Consider the following 19,219-nt stretch of genomic DNA (forward strand, 5'->3'; position numbering starts at 1 on the left):
AACTCTTTAAATTATCTTGAATATAATGTCTAGCAGCTTTTTACTTACTATATGCTTTAGGTTTATAATTCAATATGCACATTTCTAATGATGCAGCATACTTAATTTTTTCATTATTTCTTTATCTAAATGTTAGAATGGTCAAGAATTGATTCACCTCACTCTAGGATGTTTGCATAACTCTCTGCTGTTTTTTTATTTGTGTATGTTGTTGTGTTTGTTTTTTGCATAGAACAGCTTGGCAAACTTGACTGCATTTCTCGCTCTGCATATTCTGTTTGCAGGAATGGAGAGGAAGAGGGGCTCAAGTGAAGTGAGCATTTCTTGATAGCTGCTTAAAGGGATTACAGAGTTGCATCACATGTGTTCTTCCTAAATCTTCTCTGTCTGCCCCTAATCTGATTTTGGTTTAAGCCTGGGCTAGTAGGCATGGTTGAGGCTGTAGACTGGAACCTGCATTTGGCTTCAGCCTTAACTGGCAGTGCTCCCACCTTGCTGTGACAGAGCAGGCTCTTCAAACCTGCGTGCATTTATTTTAGTACTATCTCACTCTTCTACCTGGTCTGTTCTGTTCTTTGGAATTCCTTGCTGCTTTTTCATAGTGTAAGTGACCCAGTCTGACTCAAATGTAACCTCATTAGTTTCTTCTGAATTTCCATAATATGTGAATAGAGAGATCATTTCAGACATTTTGGGTCTGTAGACTACTTTTCTTAGTGTTGTTAAAAGTTCCCGCCCTAAACGGCTTGTTTTAGATTGCTTCACTTGAAATAAAACACTGTTCTGTCATGTCACAGCAGCAACTTTGTGGTAAATCAGAGAGAAAAGCGTGTTCCTGAGAAACTGGCTCCTGAAATGCCTTACTTCAGTTCATGTTAGGAGCCAGACACTATCCTCATGCAAGGGCTAGTATAGCATTATACTAAACCCTATTGGATGTGTCAGATGTTAAAACAGAGATGGTCTTTGCATTTGACTGACTGCAACAATGTTGTTCTCTTTTTTAGTTAGAATTCTTCAAATTCTTGATTTAATGGTTGAATAGGTCATCTTACTGTTCAGCTTATGTGGACAAAAATAGAGGAATGAATGTGAATAATTTCCAGCCAAGTAAAAATTCTACTAAATTGTTTTGTTCTTTTTTATTAAAAAGCAGAGTCTTAAATTTATTTTTAAACACAGTAAAGTATATTTGTTGCTTTGATTTAGTCTGCCAGCAGCTAGTCCTCTGTCTTCTAATACTTGCGGATTTTTTAGTTTATGTTCTTGTTTCTCAAGACACAGAACTTTCAAGGCGACCATAAATGTTTTAATATGCAGATTCTTTTTTTTGAGTTTTCTATGGCAGATGTTATTGGCATCATTTGATCGAGGAAATAAGTTACATTATTGTTTGCTTTGACTTCTATGTTCATTTGCAAGCAGCTTTCATTAAAAAAAAAAGTCAATGGTTTATTTTCCTCCTATAGTAATTTGTTTCTGGAAGATGCAGAAGATGAGTGGCTTGATTAAAATGATGTTGACCAGCCCAGATGTTAACAATATACTCTTTAAATAGTTAAAAACCTTTTTGGTACAGATCTGTAGAAAATTATCATAGTAAAGTTACATATCCTGTGGGCGAGTTCTGGAAAAAGATTATTCCGGTGGACACAGTTTCAGCTGGCATAAATCAGATGGGTAAGTGTGTGTGATGGTTAGGACTGGATTTAGACAAAATAATACTAATTATTATGTTGGTGCGTGGTTCACATTAGTGCTATAGGTTTGGATCCGGAATTATTTAGGTAGGCGGGAGACACTGTATCCACTTCCATGAAGGCAGAGTAAAGAGTAGTGAGCTGCAGGTCAGGGACGTTGCTGTGTACGGTTCCATTCTGCATGCTGGCGTTGGTGCTGCTGCTGTTCTCCATCTGGCAGTGGGAAGGAAAACACTGGGAAGACGTTGGAGATGAGGAGATGAGAACTAGAGGATCCACAGCTAGGCTGTCATCTTTCAGCTCCTCCCAAAGATTGCCTATAATGAAACAAAGTGGATTAATTCAACTTCCTTTATATATGCTTTTTGAAACATTGTTTTATGGGAGAAATCATAGCTATACAGTTATATGTGCTGTGTGTGTAGGTACACTTGAACATTTGTAATTGAGAAAGGAAAAAGATCATTTAGATAGTTATTATTTGTATCTATAATAAATTTAAATCTGGGAGAAAACAGCATTAATTTAAGAAAATTATGTCACATGATAATTGGTGAGATTCTGTTGCAAATGTATCTTTACGAAGCATAACTTCTATTTGAAAAAAAAAAAACCAAAACAACACACTAATTTTGAAAGGGGAAATTGCCTCCATAAGATACAGAAGAGCTAATTGCATTTTATGGAACAAATCTGCAAATAATATTACTGCATGACTGAACTCCTTGTATTCTTATGGTGTTGTGTTCTGTGAATTGCAAACTAAATTGCTGGATATGCAGTTGACCTGATAAGTCACAAGAAATGAAAATTCAATCAAAATTATCTCCCTTTGTGCTCCTCACATGACAGTTCTCTTGATATGCACCAAATAATTGTGCTTGAGTAGTTTTCAGTGGAAAAGATATCTGAATTTAAAAAGCTACATTCTAAATACTGTATTGCAGTATTTAATATCAGCATAGTTAGGCGTAAGCAGGGGATTTTTTTAAGCTCTGAGTTTAAATTTTTAGCTTTTTTTGGGAAACTTTTTAAAGACATAATGCAAAATTCCATGTAGTGCAAAATGTAACTTAGTTATAAAACAAGCATGACTTCCAAATAGAAATGCCTTGGATACCTACCTTGGAGATCAAAATCAGTCAGGGATGGATTAAGAGCATCGATGTCGTTGCTGAGATCCCCCTCTTGCATGAGTGTGTCCTGCACCGTCCTGGCCGTGGGGGGCTCGGGCAGCAGCTTCCCCCCGCAGCTGGGGGGGCTCTGCGCCGGCACTGGCGAATCTTGCGTGATGCTGGGCTGAGTTCTGAGTTCACTTTGAGCCTCCCCAGAAGGAAAAAGGGTCTGAGGGTCGGGTGACTGTTGCATTAATGTACTTGAGATTTGAGGAAAACCCTGTGGTGATGTATAGCACGCAGTTTGCTGCCCACCGAGCAGATTTGGTAATGGGTTCTTGACATGTAGAGCTCCTTGTGCGTGGATGCTCTGTAGGGGCTGTGGGACACCGGAGGAAAGAGAGGGCTGGCACAAGGAGTGGGGCTGGACTGCCATCTGTCTGGAAAGGGATGCATTTGCAACACCGGTCGGGCTGCAGGACACGACTGAAGATCTCAGCTTTTCACTTTTGTCGCCTATCAGTGTGTCAAGTTCTTCTACAAAACAAGAAAAAATTGATGATGGATCAATACTTATCAGTTAATTTCGGATTTTGTTCTATAGTACCTATTCACTGTTGACTGAAGATTAACGAGATGTCAAGAGAGATTGTTTTCTTGGTGGGGCATCTTTGTGCCTATTTGCAAGCACTCCTGCAAAAACACGGCTTATTTAATTCTGCCTTTAAAAAAAAAAAAAATTAAAAAATTACTTCGCCAATTGCTTTATAACCAGGAAAAAAAAAATCTCAAATGCTTTCCTAAACAATGTATAAATTGTCTTATACAGCTTAGAGGCTATTGGAAAAAAAAGTTCAGGGAACCACAGTTTGAGAACTCAAGACACTAATAAATTACTGACCTGGCTTTGCCATACTCTTCCTCACAGCAACTGGGTCTTTCCTCTTCCATTTCTGAAGCTCCTCTTGCATCTTATCAATTTTGGCTGGATTTAGAGCCCACAAACAGCCTTTCCGAGAAGAATTGCCTGACTTGTTTTCAACTTTCTCAAAGCATTTGTTCAAGGATAAGTTGTGGCGTACAGAGTTCTTCCAGCCGTCGGGAGCTGTCTGCAAAAACAAATCCAATCTAAGAATGGAACTTCCAGAAAAAAAAAAAAAATAAATCCCCAAATATTTCTCTGTTTTGATTGATAAGGTTATAAGAAAAGCTGTTTAGTTTATACTTTCTACAATATGGAACTTGTACGTTAGAAGGAAGCCACAAAAATGTTACTGTCATGTTGTGTGGGAAGGGAGGAATCAGATAAAATAGTAACTGATCTCCTAAACAAGAAGGTTGGCCTTGTCAGAGCGGCTGCTGGATTTTTAAGGGTGAATTTGCAAATTGTAATAATTGACTGTGTAAAGAATTAGATTCTAGAACTGTGAGCTAACAGAAATCTACCTTCTTAGTCTATTTTGGAACACCTAGAAAAAATTAACTTCATGGAATGACTACATGTTACTTGGACTCAAATTAAGTGTCTGGGCAGACTTCAAAATAATTTTAGCGCGTTTCTGTAGGTGTAGCTTTATAAGCCGGCTAATTCTATTATATAACCAAATTGTTTAATCACAAGCCCCACGGATGAGATGCAGGTTTCTACATCTGATCACTGCAACTTTTTGCTTTGTGTTTATTTTTAACTCAGTAGTAGAAGCTGGACTTATATGTATTGTTCAGGTTACAGAAAAGCTTCATTAAAATGATTATTTTATTTTTATTTAGGTGGTTACTGATCAATGAGAGAAACAAAATTCCCTCCTTTCCTTGAGGACAGTTTTGCATTCTACTGCAAGAATGGAAAGAAAAGAGAACCTGGTGGAAAAAAAGAAGAATCTTCCCTCTGTTTATACAATATAAGTTTTACAAGCATTTTTCCCCCCCTGATTGCATGTAAAATAACTTTGAAAATGAGTATTGCTGTAAGGGATAAAGGGGGAAATACCCAGCACAACGGTCATGTTCAGATTCTGATGGGAAATGCCTGTTTGCTTGCTAGTCTGAAATACTGATCTTGAAGAAATGACACTGTATCCTTTTTTTGCACATAAGTTTGTCTGGTGTTTGTTTATTTGATTTCACTCATTTCTGCTTACTTAGTCATGCAGCCAGACAATACTGTGCATCATGTTAAGGCTTTGCTAATGGGTATGCTTGTTCAGATCAGAAGATTCCTATAGTAAATTCCTGATGTGTCACTTCCTTGCTTTTCATTTGGTAGGTACCGTACAATGCTATTTGTTGCATATCTGAGTAGAACTGTCTTAGCTCATTGTCACTGCAATTTAATCTTTAAAAAAAGAAAAAGAAAAAAAAAACCAAGGGAGCAGGGCTGCGTGGTTAAACAGGGAACTGCTGGGTATGCTCAAGTGGAAGAGGAGAGTTTATAGATCATGGAAGGAGGGGCTGGCCACTTGGGGAGAATATAAGGCTGTTGTCAGAGGGTTTAAGGAGGCAACTAGGAAAGCTAAGGCCTCCTTAGAATTAAACCTGGTGAGAGGGGTCAAGGACAACAGGAAGAGCTTTTTCCAATATGTGGCAGATAAAACTGAGGAGTGGAGCATCTGCATTATGAGGAAAGGCTGAGGGAGCTGGATCTCTTGAGCTTGGAGGAGACTGAGGGGTGACCTCATTAATGTTCACAGATATATGAAGGGTGAGTGTCAGGAGGATGGAGGCAGGCTCTTCTTGGTGACAACCAATGACAGGACAAGGGGTAATGGGTTCAAACTAGAACACAAAAGGTTCCACTTAAATTTGAGAAGAAACTTCTTCTCAGTAAGGGTGACAGACACTGGCCCAGGCTGCCCAGGGAGGTTGTGGAGTCTCCTACTCTGGAGATATTCAAAACTCGCCTGGAAGCCTTCCTGTGTAACCTCATCTGGGTGTTCCTGCTCCGAGAGGGGGATTGGACTAGGTGATCTTTTAAGATCCCTTCCAATCCCTAACATTCTGTGATTCTGTGAAAAATGACTTGCTACATAGTGGTAGGAATCAATCTGAGAAACCAAAATTTATTGTAATAGATGCAACTGCTAGTCCAGCTCAACTTACTATGTCATGGTAAGACCAATTTAAAAAAGTACTGTAGCTTTACCTGTGTCAGTCAAATTATATTCTTTCCAAAACATCTGCATTTGGAGAGATGAGAGAAGAAATACTGTAACAGATTTCCCCTAAGATCATATTTTATAAATGGACTTGTGTCTGTTTTTGCTTTCACATGATACACCGTGAATATTTGAACATACTTGGACAGAAATTCCACTGTTACCACAAATGTAAAGTCAATTATTTCCTAGCTTGTCTTGAAGCACTGTCTTGTGGGTTAGTGTTAATAGCCTAACTGAATAATTTGAGGGTCAAATTTAATACTTGCTTTCTTAATTTAAAAAAGAATTGGTTGTGGAAGTCAAATACATGTTATTCAGTGAAAAAGAAATTATTTTCCCTTCATAGCAGCACAGTTTCTACCCTTTTGGCCCACCTGATGTCAGCATTTCACTGTTCTGCTAGCCAGTCCTATAGGTGAGACAACAAAAAAGAAAGCAAACAAAAAAACCCCAACCAAACAAAAAAACCCAACAAATCCTTTAAAACTCTTTTTTGCCGTAGGGTAATACTAAAGGTGATGAATCAGATGTTTTTTCACTTGCAGTTGCTTTCTGGCAGTTCTAAAAGTAAATAAAACCACTCCTGCTAGGTAAGATATGTACTCAGCTACTGAATGAGCCAACCTGAAAGAATATTCATGTTTCTTGCCCTGCACATGAGGCTGCATATGCCTCTGTGTGTATCTAGACAGGATAATTAGTGTTTCTGCTAGGCACCAGAGCAGATGGGAGTGGCATGTGTTTCTCAGAGGTTTTCAGAATGTGTGGGGGTGTAAACTGGGAGATAGTTTTAAAAACGTAAGAGCAAGAAGTACACGGATTTATTCTGGAGACTACTGCCAAGAGTTGAACAGGTTCTTGCGTTAAACTCGGTATTGCTGAGCACTGAAAAATAGTCGTTTACCCAGTCAGGCCCGGGAGGAACACTCCAGCAGTGTGTTCATGTTACAACTCACCAGTTCATCTCACCAGTTTAAGTTAATATTTGATTGTCTGTTTATGAACTGAGCTTTGGTTACTGAAGTTGCTCTTGTAGAGTTGGAATCTCCTTGCTCTGGCTCACTCCTGTGGTTTCTGCATTCAACGTACTGTGGACAAAGCTGTGTGGAATTGGACACTGCAAGAGAATACTTGCTGCTCTAAGTTCCATCAGACCACAGACCTTTCTAACCTCTTGGACCACTAGTAATAACTCCAATTAACAAGATTAAAGCTTTCTGTTAGACTTGCTAATCACTACCAAAAAAAAAAAAAAGGATGACAAGCAAAGAATATTATTGTGCAGACCCATTGATCCTGACCACCTCTTGAAGTTTAAAGAGTTTGGTGATCTTGCAAAACTCTTTCTCTTTAAATCTAGGTCTCAAGAGAAGGGAGAGGTACATCAAAGAGTAATTCAGCTTTAGCTGTGTAGATTTTTTTTATTTTTTTTTTTAAGGACGTAGGAGTTGGGTTGCTCTGTTTCAACTAGAAATGAGATTGTTGCATCATAGAAACTGAATTTGCTGTGGCAGCGAATACAAGTTAATTTGACTAGGCTTGTATCATCTAATGTCTTCCAGCAAGGTTCTGTGTACACTTGTACTCTTTCTCTCCAACTTAAATTGCTTCCCCTCCCCTGTTGTATCCTGCTCTTTAGTGAGTTCTAGTAGTAATAACAAAATGTTCTTTGTTGACTTTTATATGACCTTATCTTGCTGAAGTCTCTTCAAAAAGGTAGGTTAGAGGATATTAGCTTTTACCATGTGTTGATAATTCTGTGGGCTGCTGTAAAGACCAGAGGTAGACAGTGCTTAGTGCCCATAAGCATAATATTTTCATTTTTGGGCCTTGCTAACACTTGTGGGTCACCTGATCTGGACGTCTAGTGAGATATTTTTGAAGAATCAGCAGTAATTAAGCTCTGTTTTGAGCTGCAGTCGATTATTCTATTATAGCGCTTTAAACAAAATCTTAACTGTGACGCCTCTGCTCTTGGATCAGGTGCTGACTAATCTTTTTCCACTTGTGTTCCATGTGCACCAAACCATTCTCTTACAGCATGGATCTGAATTTCAATAATATCTGCTGCAAACAGTACACCCTTGCCTTCACCACCATTACTCTGTAATTATGAGCTTAGTACCATTTATCACATATTATACTTTTCTTTGTACAGTGCATGCAAGTGATGAAGTTGCCCAAGACGGATGTCCCAGCTCCAAAACAGAGCAAGATAACCTTGAACCTCTGCTTCCACATGAGTCTGGAGGTGCTGTTGATGGCAGAGGAAGCCACAAGACCAGTTCTGCCTGTATTTGAGATCTGAGAGGAAAGAATGGATGTGTTTTTAAAAATATTTATCCTTTCTATGAGTTTTTACTGAAGAATGGCTGCTTGTTATCTACACAAACTCTAAGTCAGAACAGTTCTTAATATCATTTTGTGTTAAACAGAACCACATTTCACGTCAATATTTCTGCCTAGGCCTAAAATGCTGGGTAGTTTGTGATCATGAAGGTGTGTAGTGTATAACTGATTTTATATTAATCTACTAAGAAAGTATCCCTTTTCATAGACTGAATCCTCTCCCGTGTTCCCTCTGCTGCCAGGTAAGCTTAGAGTGTGATTTTAATTTTTTCCACCCTCCCCATGGAACTCACCTTAAAGTAAGGAAAGTGTTCCGTCATGAAATTGTAAATCTCACTGACAGGCAAGCTCCCTGTCTTGCTGTTTTTGAGTGCCATGAAGATCAGGATGCTTTAGGGAGAAAAAGAAAAGTATTTTAGCCTGTTCTGCATGCTTCCTCAAAAGCAGAAAAAAAAAGAAGGCTATTTTTCATAATAAGCCAGAGCAACTACTCTGGCTTTCACTGTCATAATGTGGATACAGGTGGTACTTAAGGTTTTCACTCAGTTGTTTATAAGCAATCTCCTCAAAGTGCGTGTAGAAAGTCCAGCCTGGGTTTAACATAAAGTAATAGAAAGTGTAATCAAGACTACAGCCCTCAAATCCTGCTAGTGTGTATTTATTTGAGGTTGTGTTTGAATGCTTAAACTGGTAAAGGCCACAAAGAGAATATCAATAGTGACAGAAGGTATAATTAAAATTTAATTGTCTGATTTACTTCGTTAGACTGCTGTTTGGGGCTAAACCTGTGTGCTGACTTGCATATTTGATATGTTTTCTAGGCATTTTCTTGCTCTAGTGAAAAAAAATATTTTAAACACAGGTCCTGTAAAAGACAGCTAAGTGTGATTGGTGTTGTCTGATGAAATTTGCAACACCTAAGATTTTGTATTAGAGAAACGTCTAGCTTTTGTGGGGGTGATCAAGACTGTTCACATGCTTTAACACATTTCACTCCCTCTGCATTGGCCCCAGAGTCTGGAACGTCTCGTGATTCACGCAAACAGGACGGAGCACACCGGGAGCACGACAAATAAGAGTAAGCACATTATTGCAAATTATGCTGGAAATAGGCCATGGGTAAACAGTGTATTTCCTGCAACATCATAGGTTGAAAAAATATATTGTTACCTGTAGGAGTAGATGGGTTTGGGAAATAGAGGCTGCTGGGATTCTTGACTGCTTTGAGGAGCGATTCTTTGATAAGGGTAGTGCGAAGAAGTAATGTAAGTCAGAGGATAGCTGCCTCCTGAGGGATACTGATGGCACAATAAAAAAGATGTTACTTGGCTTAGCAACAAGCTCTAAGAAATATTTCTTAGTAACAGTGTTAAACTATTTAGTTCTTAGGGTATTGTCCTCTGCCTACATTTATTAGCCATCATGCCAATTCAGACCTAAATTCATTCTAGCACAGTATTGCAAAACAATAATATTACTAGTTGATGCTGAAGAAGTAGGAGAAGTGGGGCATGTATGAAGAAGAGCTCACTGGTATGTTGGCAGCTACCAGAATCTGTTGCAATGTGTTTCAAATTGAAGTATGTAAAAAAAACCAAAACAAAACAGTACTTTCTTTTATTATTGCGTGTTATGCTACTGAGTTCTTGTGAAAAATTGGAGTAACTGTGTGCTATTAATTGTCTCCAGATAATTAATTATTTTATAGATCTAAAGCATATCTTCCTTTAGCCATCTCTTTTCCAGTTGAAGGATCTTAGCCTGCTCTGCCTCCCACTGAACATTGTCCCATGCAGACAAATAAATCAATGGTATAATTTTCTATACATAAATTAAAAGACCAAACCAGAATAAAGTACTTTAAACAGCGTGTGGCATTGGAAAATAAGCTTATTAAGTAACACCACTAAAAATATAGGAAGGAACAGGAAAGTTTTGATGGAGCCTTCTTTGGTTTTCTGTGCATTTTTTTGTTGTTGTTGTGTTTTTAGGTGGAGAGGGATACAACAAGGCAAAAATTCAACGTGTGGAAAATTAATTCCCAAGAGAATTAGCATCTCAACACATCCATTCTATTTGCTGTTATTGAGCAAGGCAATAAAAAACCCAAACAACAAAAGCTGTAGTGAACCAATGGCAGCAGAATATATATTAAGGTGGATGTGCTATGGAGTAAGTTAGTGATGGTGGGTCTAGAGAGGGGCATAGGAGAGATTTCTTCCTTCGGCAGCCCAGATGGATTTTCCTATTGCCTGACTTGTGCTGTGAGGCTTCAGTGTCAATGGTTCCCTCGTAGTCAATGACAACAAACAGGTCTCTCCAAAAGGCCAGGAGCTTAAATGCTGTTACCCACTACCTCAAGCAGCTTCTTTTTCTCCATTTTCTATACCAAAAAGCTGAAAAGAATAGCTGAGACACCTAAAATCAGATAGCATTTGTGCTACCTTCAGCCCACCCCTTGGGACAAGCAGCAGAACCTGAGACTGAAATGCTCAGTTACCTCTTCAAGGGACTAAAGAGACAGAAATATGCTAATGCCAAAAAATACGTGAAAGGGGGGAGAAAATATATAGATAGCGTTGACTGCATCAGAGTTTCTGTAGGTTTGCTGTCAATTTTTTAACACAGCAGTTGGTCACATATTTTTCTCTTCCAAATTACAGTTTAAACCTGCCAGCAAGCAACTTTCAAGAACGAAGAAATGCTACCCTACTAAGGTGAGATACCATCAGTTGGCTCTCTGTGAGGCAAAGGCTCCCACTGAGTTCAGAGCTCAGTGCAAGACAAATTTCTGCCTCCTACAGATAAATCTTTCCAGATACCAGGGCTAGGGCATGGCCAAAATTAGGAGTCGTGTCATATGCTATTAAAAAAAATCTACCTGCATGCCTTCCCTAGTACTCAAAGATTGCTGAGCTCTGTTCTGGTGTTTTACTGCTTACCTCTAGAAGTCCTGCCTGGGTCATGAGGTTTTTATGATTCTTCTGAAAGATTTATAATGTAGCTTTCCAGACTTGTTGGAAAAATTTTCTAGGCAATTAGTTTATGTATCACCTTAGTTTCTTACTGTTGTTCCTATTTTTGGAACAATAGTTTCTGTTGCTCTTGATCTTTGTCCCCTTAAAATGCTTGCGAAGAGTTATCATGTGCTTGCAAAATATTCACAGTTTATTTATTCTGAATAATTTATTTCGGTTTCTCCATAATTTTAATGTTGTTGCTTGAGTTTTTGCCTGTTTGCTTTTATCTTTCTAACATTAAACTGCCTGAAATGGAACATGGAAAAACATACCGAATACACTCATTTGTTTGCTACAGTAAGCAGGATGAAAGAAATGAGATGTACATAATTAATCATGTCCTGCCTTGTTAAATAACAGGCAAAACTGCAGTCTCCAGAACAGCTGTGAGCTAATTTCCATGTGTGGTTCTGTGCCGCCTGTTTTGTTGCATTTGTGCAGATTTTCCACCAGAGTAGAAAACTGGTCAGTTCATACAATAGTTTCGATTTTATTGGTTTCAGTGGCTCTTTGAAAGGAAGCGATGCTAAGGTTGGACTGGTCGTGATGCCATCACCAAAGGCAAGAGCTGGGCGTTTGAAGGATTATTTCTGTTTTATTGGTTTCATTAGTCCTTTTTGAGGGAACAGAGGCCAGGGAATGGTCTGGTATGACAGGCTTGAGCTGGTTTTACAGTCGCACAACTGGCATAAAAGGTGTCCGTGTTTTACAGTGGGTGGGTAGGTGACTTCAGTAAGTGTCTGCTATTTCTTTTAGGTCAATAAGAAGTAATTTTTCTTGTGAGTCATCATTTGCCTTGTGTCCAGCAAAGGGGAAGGTGAGGCCATTTTATCATTTGGACAAAATTAATGAAGGTGTTGATCGCTCTCATCCCTCTAATGAAACATGAGGTGTAGTTTGAACATCCTTCACTTCATTCTCTGGAGTGTAACTTCCTAGTGATTTAAATTTCTCTGCTCCATTCAAATTTGAAATGTAAATCACAGAATCACAGAATGTCAGGGATTGGAAGGGACCTTGAAAGATCATCCAGTCCAATCCCTCCGCTGGAGCAGGAACATCCAGATGAGGTTACAGAGGAAGGTGTCCAGGTGGGTTTTGAATGTCTCCGGAGTAGGAGACTCCACAACCTCCCTTACTGAGAAGAAGTTTCTTCTCAAATTTAAGTGGAACCTTTTGTGTTCCAGTTTGAACGCATTACCCCTTGTCCTGTCATTGGCTGTCACCGAGAAGAGCCTGGCTCCATCCTCCTGACATTCACCCTTCATATATTTGTAAACATCAATAAGGTCACCCCTCAGTGTCCTCTTGTCCAGCTCCAGAGCCCCAGCTCCCTCAGCCTTTCCTCATAAGGGAGATGCTCCATTCTCTTCATCATCTTTGTTGCCCTGCGCTGGACTCTCTCCAGCAGTTCCCTGTCCTGCTGGAACTGAGGGGCCCAGAACTGGACACAATATTCCAGGTGTGGTCTCCCCAGGGCAGAGTAGAGGGGCAGGAGAACCTCTCTGGACCTACTGACCACCCCCCTTCTAATCCACCCCAGGATGCCATTGGCCTTCCTGGCCACAAGGGCCCAGTGCTGGCTCATGGTCATCCTGCTGTCCACCGGGACCCCCAGGTCCCTTTCACCTGCGCTGCTCTCTAATAGGTCATTCCCCAACTTATACTGGAAGCTGGGCTTGTTCCTACCCAGATGCAAGACTCTACAGTTGCTCTTGTTATATTTCATTACGTTTTTCCCTGCCCAACTCTCCAGCCTGTCCAGGTCTCTGGATGGCAGCACAGCCTTCTGGCGTGTCAGCCACTCCTCCCAGCTTGGTGTCATCAGCAAACTTGCTGATAGTGCACTCTATTCCCTTGTCCAAATCATTGATGAATATATTAAATAATATAGGCCCCAGTCCTGACCCCTGAGGCACTGCACTAGATACAGGCCTGCAACTGGACTCTGCCCCATTGACCACGACTCTCTGGCTTCTTCCCTTCAGCCAGTTCGCAGTCCACCTCACTACCCAGTCATCCAGACCGCACTCCCGTAGTTTAGCTGTGAGGATGCTGTGAGAGACTGTGTCAAATGCCTTACTGAAATATTAATACTGGCGCTGCTTCATGCAAAAAGATGTTATTCCACTTCTCTGTCTTGTATTGCATATTCTTTCATTTCCTAGTATCTGATTATGGCACATGGACAGCAATTCTACCTGTTATGACTTTGGCTGCTTATACCCACTGTTTTTTCCCTCTGAGTAGTAGAACATGTTGCCAAACTTTTACTATAGTAACATTAAGAAGCGCAAATATTGAAAAGTCTGACAGAAACCTGCTGCATGTAAGAGGTCTATCACAGTGCCAACCTGCAGGTGGATGGAAGACTTTCCTCTTAGTGCTTGTTGTGTCTTGCCTAGCAACTCCCAGAAGGTGTGTTTCAGCTTTAATTTTGTAGGTTTTTTTGAATGTGGTTAATGTCAATGTATAGTAATAATACTGGTATCAAATCAGCAGTGACAGGGGAAAGGTGCCTACTTTGGACTGAATAAAGAAATTTGAAAATATCCATATGAATTAAAAAGCTAACAAGGAGTTTCTGCTAAAGCAGAAAACTCACGTTTTTACTGTGTGTGAGGTGTGTGGTGCTGTGGGACATCCACAAGATCTGTACTGCAGTTCTAGTGGGGAACTAGTTTATGTTTGCAGCAAAACTATTGTGGCAAATTAGCCCTTCATCTGGGACCCTTTTCTTCTAAAATAACAATAGTAAAACGAATCAAATTGTAAGATAGGATGGTAGTGTTATCTGTGCCTTCCCACATGTATCTAGCATCTCTATGCTTTGCAAGTTTTGCAAGGCTACCCACTGAGGACAGCAGGTACAAAAAGCTCTTGATATTGAAACTATTTGAACTCAGTAGTACCTGGATGCCATAAGCAAGTTGGTCTGTCCTTGTGCAACACCTTGTTGGAGAAGAACCTCCGTGCCCTGAGTTCCTAAGCTGATGTAAATACAAGGTCCAGTTAGTGGACAGGGGCTGGCCAGAGCTGAGCGAGCAGGAAGAGGAAGGTGACAGTAATAGGAACCTGATTTTAGAAGTTTACTGCATGTGAGTTTTGGTACTTGATGGTGCTTATTGACCCACACTGTCCTGTTGATAGTTTCAACTGTCCCAGAATTTCAGAAAGGCCATAGAAGTCTTGGAGGCTCTCCATGAGGCTCTCTATAAATATGTACTAGGATCATATGTTAGATTAATCTATATGTGTGATTTTACAAAGATAATGTCTGCATACTGATTTGAAAATATTAACTGACATGTATTCAACTGACATCTAAACACACTCAGGAAAAAGGTGTCAGTTACTCCTGCGCATTCTTAGTATTAATAATATAGTTACATTACGGAAGAACAACCTTAATATTGTGCATTCTCATGCATCAGCAGCATTATTGTCAATTATGCTTCAGCTGAATAATCTTTCACTGGGGATGATGTAACAGTCAAAAGATTGCAAAAGGTATGTGTGTGCCGTCAAGCACAAGGAAAGCAAACATAATCTTGCTGTTAAAATTTTGCTTTAAAGATGTTTTTCTATGTTTGATCTGAATTTTAAGTATATGGCCACTGACAGCTATGTTAATAATATAGTTTATCTGGTTTCAAAGCAAATTTTCTTGAGCATAATGGTGAAAATATATATAAGCAATACCAAGATCCAATTTCTACAAGGTGTTTTTGTTTGTTTTTTCTCTGGCTGACCATTTTAAAATGCCATTTAAATGTGGTTCTTTAAGATCTCATTGTTGTAAACAAAATGTTTGTATACAAACATGGCCATGCAAACACAAATTTAGTAGGCAGTGTTTTCATCTATCACTTTGTATTATTACCATAATTACTACACCATTATAGTGCTAGAAATAAGAGGGGATTTTGTCTTCATATTGTACTGACCTGATGGAAGGTATGTGAGGGGCAATACATCTGCTGCATTTGAGGCTGATAGCAATACAAACCAGGCTGCCCTTCCAGTGGGGATGTCCTAAGCTTGATGTCTGAATCCTGCTAGAAAGTATTTAAGGAAAGAGTTATTAGAGAAAACACCTCTGTTTAGAATAGAATAATTCTGTTAGTTGCTGTTCTGACTTGTGTTTGATTCTGTCACAGTAAGTGTTACATAGAATTTGTTTTATATACTACTGGTACAAGAAGAAACATTGTTTCCTGCATTTATATAATTACTGCTTGAAAAAAGGAAATCCCAGTCAATTTCCCTACAAAGAGCAATTCAGAAAATGTCAGTTTCTGTTTATCCTTTTTCACCACACACACACACAAACTGCATATTCCAGCTTTTATTCCTGAGCATGCTTGTGTGTCTCCATCTCTCTTTTTCATACTCATTGACTTTTATCTTGCAGACTATCAGTACCTCAAGCTGACACTGAAGTTTTGTCATTAGTTAGAGGGTGATGTCTATGATGCACAGGAAAGACGTGGCAGAGGAGAATACAAATGAGTATCCAGGAAATCAGAGATTTAGATCAATTTCCTCCTTAACTTGAATGGCTTAAATCCCTGGGTATGTACCCTGACAACATCCCTCCGTTCCCTGGTGAATTAATCCAATCAAGATTTTTTTAAACCCCTCTTTCTTTTGGTAACCATCGAATTCTTTGCCTCACAGCAATTTACAACTAGTGGTTAGGGCCCTCTCCTGGCAGATGTAGACATTGTTTTTGTCTGCACTAGGTTATGAAGATACACTTCATGCTTTGGATCATAGCAGAGATACCCTGTGGAGATACTGGAGGGTAATATTTACCTTGCTTTTCAGGGATCTTTGTCCTGCCCTAAACAAGCAGTTGCCTCTGTCTAGTATATGGATTAGCCCAGGTACCTTTACACTGCACATGCCATAAACATATTTAATTTTAAGTAGTACTGATGTCTTAGAGTTTCTATTCTATTTGTGTCCAGAAAAATACAGGTCAGGTTTTGTAACAAATCTGATACATGCGTCCTCATGCTTGAAAAATACAGTTTTGTGAACTTTTGTCCCTTGAAAATACCAGTTGAGGACAATTACTGATATAAAACCTGTTGTCTGGAAGAATTTGGATATTTAGGATTTGTGCATTGTGTCTTGTGGAAGGTATTTTGTCCTTGTGCATCTTTCTGAGGACTGTTTTTCACTAGGGAAAGGCCATTAAATAGAGAACTTTGACAAATAAATATGTCTATCCTGAGCTCTAGGCTGCACGTAGTCACATTAATAGATTAGAAAACAATTCCAAAAGTGTATTTTTGCCATTGAAAACAGAAAAAAAAAAAGTAAAAAAAATTACCATGACTTGTGAACTGTGATCTTGACCTGTGGTGCTGTATTGGAGGCTGTTACACCATGGTTGTTCTGTAGAGATGTTTGGAATGTGTGTAGGAAATGACTCTGACTCGTCAGGACCTGCAGATCCTGGTAGACTCTCAAAACCATTGATGCTTGTAGCATTTTTGAAGGGTGAAGCTTCCGGTGGGAGCGCTTGATGTGCTTCCTGGAAGACGTCTTCGCTGATCTGCCTCTTATAAGGGTGAAAGGGGTTTCTGCTGCTCTTGAGAAACCTGTCGTAATTTCCTACAGTACTTTCCTCGTAACTGTACCGTCTGAATTTTTCAGTACTGAAAGATGCTTTAAATTTGTTCTTGCCACAGTGAATTCCTTGGTTTGTGGGATATCTCCCATGAATTTGATCCTGGGCTGGAGAAGCAGGGCTGGGGCTGTGAGAAGACTCTGAACTCTTCCTTTTTGTCCTACCGTCTGACTCGTATGGTTGGCAACTATAACCGAGGTTATCCTGCAATGAATTATTGCCATTTATTTAGGGGTAGTGTGAGCAAATATTATTTGCAAAAAAAAGTACATTAAAAATATTATTGATAAGTATAAAATTATTAGTCTTAGCCACCTTTATGCAGAGAAGCCCTAAAAGATCTCAGGGGTTTTCTGGTTACTTGATATCCAAAGCTAAATTAATAAAAGCATTGAGAGGACTGAAGTGATCATAATTTGTGCAGCTATTTTGGAAAAACAGGGTGTTGTAGATAACTATTGCCTAGTTAGTCTGACAGTTTCAGGGAGAAGACTGTATGATCACGTGATGCAAGATTAAATGACAGGAATATGATAAGTGCAAGTCTTGTCATATACAAGTTTAGTCAAATAAGCTTTATCTCATTATCTGATGGTGTTACAGGCTGCCAGATACGTTGCTCGTTACATCACTTCCTTTCATTAACATAGCCACACTCATTTGGTGAGACAGGCAGGCTCTAGGCAGACATTCTAGCCGTCTTCCTGTCTCATCTCCTCCCTTCCCTTTTACACTTTAGCAAAAAGAAAATAATAGCTTCTAAAGTGCTCTTTAATCTAGAAGAGAAAGGCTTAACAAGAACTAGTGGCTGGATCCTGAAGCTGAGCACATTCAATTTAGAAATTATGCATGTTTTCCCTGCTATCAAGGATGAGTAGCAACTTGGGTGCCATTTGAGAAGATATGCTTAAGTCCAAGGGCAGGTTATGGTGTTCAGTGAAGGGGAAAATGTAATATTCTGCAGACCAGATTATCAAGTGGTTCCTTTTCTTTTCCCCCCTCTAAGTGCAAGTTGGTCTTCCAGTATTTTAGAAGAGCAGATAAAAGAATATGTGCCTTTGTGGAAGAACCAGATTTCAAGAAGTCCCAAAGGGAAGCTGGTGTAAAAGGCCCTGCTTTCTGCGGAGTGGAACATGGTGCAGCTTTTTAATTCATTTACATGTGGGTCTGTGTGTCAAAGCTGTTAATATTATGTTCTGTCATAGATCCCTGCAGAAAGCAAATCTGACCTCATAACACTTTTGGCTTTTCACATGGACAGCACAGCAATTGTTGAATATTCTATCCAAACTTGTGCCTCTGAAGAAAGAGAAACAGAAATGGGGCATCTTACTCACAGTTTGCTGAACTGGGGATACTGAATCCCCCTGTGTCTTCATGAGGTCTTGTTGGTCCCTTTCCAGAGTGTCCGAAGAAGAAAATTTAATATTAGATTGATCTTGGAGTAGTGAAACCATTACCAAATCCACGGCAGATAGAAATCCTGTTAAGACAGAACCAAATAACAGTAAATACTTTCTAAAAGTTGAACTGTGAAAGAAACCATCTTGTTATGTGCAGTTGACTAGACAGTGTTAGATGTGCAGCTGGACAATAACTCATCCTGTAACGTTCCTAATAAAGTTGAATCTTTAGCTTTCAAAGAAATGTTGTGTAGCTGCAATTACAGTGAAGATGTGATAGAGTTTATATGGATTTACTGCACAATTTTTACAAAATAAGTCATTATTTTGTTTTCTGTAGGTTCATAAATTAATGAAAATGTGTTGCTTTGGGGTCATGCAAATTTACTAGTACTGCTTTATTGAGAGATTGTTATATAAATGCAACCTCATTGCTTTCAGTGAGACCAGAGAAAAGAAAAGGCTTTTTCAGGCTATAATTACTTAGATTGAGAGTTACTACAGACTTATATTTTTGCTCCTGCTTTTTTTATTAGTACCAATCCCTTCAGCCTTTTTGTTTTGTTTTGCATGATTAAATGTATCTGAGATATGTAAATTGCTTCATCATTCTATACCTATTTTTGTGAGTTGTATGTCCTTTGAAGTTCCTAATCTTTGATCTTTGGATATATGAGACATATCTGATGGTGTTCTTTGGATTAAGAGGAACAAATTTCATCTTCTAGTATTTTGTTTTCTATCATGTTTTTTTCCCAGTCCTTGTTCACTGTAACCATACAGTAAAACTACAAAAGGAGGACTCACAAAAGGAGGACTCACATCCTCTTCTT

The 19,219-nt window shown here is 39.2% G+C and overlaps 1 protein-coding gene across 1 annotated transcript; it reads right to left on the minus strand.

The window, feature by feature from the left end:
* Positions 1-1,748: 1,748 nt before the first annotated feature.
* Positions 1,749-18,440, minus strand: FOXN1 (forkhead box N1; the record flags this gene model as incomplete). The annotated part of the gene is made up of 8 exons (XM_080356957.1): positions 1,749-2,017; positions 2,825-3,352; positions 3,717-3,924; positions 8,616-8,712; positions 9,493-9,620; positions 15,290-15,400; positions 16,684-17,187; positions 18,321-18,440. 8 exons carry the CDS (start codon positions 18,438-18,440, stop codon positions 1,749-1,751), a joined length of 1,965 nt encoding a protein of 654 aa, XP_080213083.1.
* Positions 18,441-19,219: the final 779 nt, after the last annotated feature.

Source organism: Nesoenas mayeri (genome assembly GCF_963082525.1).
Source record: "Nesoenas mayeri genome assembly, chromosome: 20".
NCBI classification, from domain to species: Eukaryota; Metazoa; Chordata; class Aves; order Columbiformes; family Columbidae; genus Nesoenas; species Nesoenas mayeri.